The 2505-nt window shown below is 39.5% G+C and overlaps 1 protein-coding gene across 1 annotated transcript in view; it reads left to right on the forward strand.

The window, feature by feature from the left end:
• The window catches only part of pex19 (peroxisomal biogenesis factor 19), an 8941-nt gene extending 7088 nt beyond the window's left edge, over window positions 1-1853 (forward strand). The window contains exon 8 of the mRNA XM_050033327.1: window positions 223-1853. Coding sequence (XP_049889284.1) covers window positions 223-309 — 87 coding nt within the window. The 3' untranslated portion in view covers window positions 310-1853. The remainder of the gene's footprint in view (window positions 1-222) is intronic.
• Window positions 1854-2505: the final 652 nt, after the last annotated feature.

Here is a 2505-nt window from a genome sequence, read left to right on the forward strand (position 1 = left end):
TGATGATCTGAAACATTTAAGTGTGGAAAACATGCAAAAAAGTAAGAAATCAGGAAGGGGGCAAACACTTTTTCACACCACTGTATGTGTATTGTCCCAGACACAGCGACAGTATCACTGTGTAAAAGATGGGAAAATTTCTTTGACAGTTAACAAATGTGTATGGTTTTACCCAACCCTAGCATAGACATTTCAGTGTTCTTTTTCCCTTTTCACTTCCAGCCTCCGGGGTTCAACTTTGACATGGAGTCCCTCAATCTCCCAGGAGGCCCCGGGGCTGGGGCGGCAGACCAGTGCTCCATCATGTGATGAGGTAGCACTGCAGTCCATCAGAAGCACTGAAGCCCCCGAAGGCCACTCTGTGTGCATCAGTGACAGGCGGGGAGTGAAGGCGTGTGAAGCAAAGGTCAGGCAGGAGTGTGACCAAACTGTCAATACTGTTCTCCCTCATGTAGAAGGTGCGTGGATGCAGAAACAAACGGGAGACGGCACGATAACCAACAGGAACAACACAAACCAAACACACCCTCTTCTGTCTAAAATCACCGAATGCACGACTGAGAACATTCTAACATCTCTGCATTAGTTTGTCAGCAGAGGCTGCATTTCCTTCACGGTTTAGTTTTAACAGCATTCCTTAAAAAAAAAAAAACAAACACAAAAAAAATACAACTGCCGATCATCATGTTGTTTTTACAATACTGTTTAGCCTCACGGTAAAATCTATCAAACCAGTTCACGGGTATAAACGGTGCCTTTGCATAATGAATTTGTCATTATTTTAGGTCTTTTACTGTCATTCAGCTAAAGCACTTGAGAAGTTAGTTTTAAATGGTGTGGATTTTGCAATATTATCCCATGTTGACACCAAGATAGTAATAATTATTTGTTACTTCATTTAACACACACCTCTGTTTCTGTACAAGTTGTAGAGGATGTAACTTAATGAGTTAATTACATATTAACATGTAAAAAATCTGGGAAAAAGTAGTGTACATTTGTTAATAATTTAAATAATTAAAAAGACGAAAGGTTTGAGAGGTTTCCAGCGCTAACTGTAATTCACCCAACTAATCTGACAAGACCCATCGTCCCCCAGGAATTAATTTGAAGTGACTGAGATGGTGATTTCCTTCCAAATATGCCTTTGCTGTGGTTCCATTGATCATAGTGTAGAGTTACTGTGCAAAGTGCTCCCCTTGTGATTCCCAGTGTTTTTAACGTGCAGAGTGATGTTTTCTTCAGTATGGGGTCCCCGCCAGGAAAGAAAAATACGTGAGTGGTATTCAGGACTGTTTGCCAACTTATGGCATGTACATATATCCTGTGCCCTCCATCAAAAGTACATCGTGTTCTCATCAGAAAAGGTGACACAGTACTAAACATCACATTGTGTCTCACAAGGGTAGAAACATGTCTACAATTCACACAGATGCAGTGCTGCGTAAAACATGATCAGCTGGATGACATGTTGGCTGTGCTTGTTGGGTTTGTTTACTCCAGCAGCCACTTTTCACCAGCTTCTATTGCCAGTGGACAAATTTTACCGCTGTGACCCGTAGAGAGAGGTCTAGAAATCACACGACCATCAGCACATCAATAACTGTATAATAAAGGGGTACTATGAAAGGATTCAGCCAGCCATGCACCTGAAAGAGCTCAGCTTTACCTCGAACACAGTAGAGGGGAGACTTTGCTGTGGAGGTCCATAAAGGGGGTGGGGGTGCAATCTATTCAACTCTCAGGGCCAATGCAAACACGCCCAGAGCACCGTTAAAAAAAATGCGACCTGTTATTTGACACTATTTTGTTTTGTTTTGTAAATATATGAAATAAAATAATGATATAATGCAACTGATGTATTGTTGTTTGTGGATAAGTAGTCATCAATGCTTTTACAGTAGCAGAAGTGAGTAACCACAAATAAGTACATTTATTTAGGTACTGTGCCATTTATGAGGTACTTGTACCTGAGTAGTTACATTTTATGTATTTGTTAAAAAAACTATAGTGTCTAGCTACAGTGCAGTATTCATACCCCTTGAACTTTTCCACATTTTGTCACGTTACAAGCACAAACTTAAATGTATATTATTCGGATTTTATGCGATAGACCAACACAAAGTAGTGCATAATTGTTAAGTGGAAGGAAAATGATACGTAAGATTTTTTACAAATAAAAATCTGAAAACTGTGGCCTGCATATGTATTCAGCCCCCCTGAGTCAATACTTTGTCCAACCACCTTTCGCTGCAATTACAGTGGGCCTCTTGGCTGCTTCTCTGATTAATGCTGTCCTTGCCCGGCCTGTCAGTTTAGGTGGACGGCCATATCTTGGTAGGTTTGCACTTGTGCCATACGATTTCCATTACTATGAAACTATTCACTGTTTGTTGAATGTTCAGTGTGTAGGGTTTAGGGTGTACATATATATATATATGTATATATATATATATATATATATATGTATATATATATATATATATATATATATATATATATATA

Source organism: Epinephelus moara, chromosome 21 (genome assembly GCF_006386435.1).
Source record: "Epinephelus moara isolate mb chromosome 21, YSFRI_EMoa_1.0, whole genome shotgun sequence".
In the NCBI taxonomy this organism is placed as follows: Eukaryota; Metazoa; Chordata; class Actinopteri; order Perciformes; family Serranidae; genus Epinephelus; species Epinephelus moara.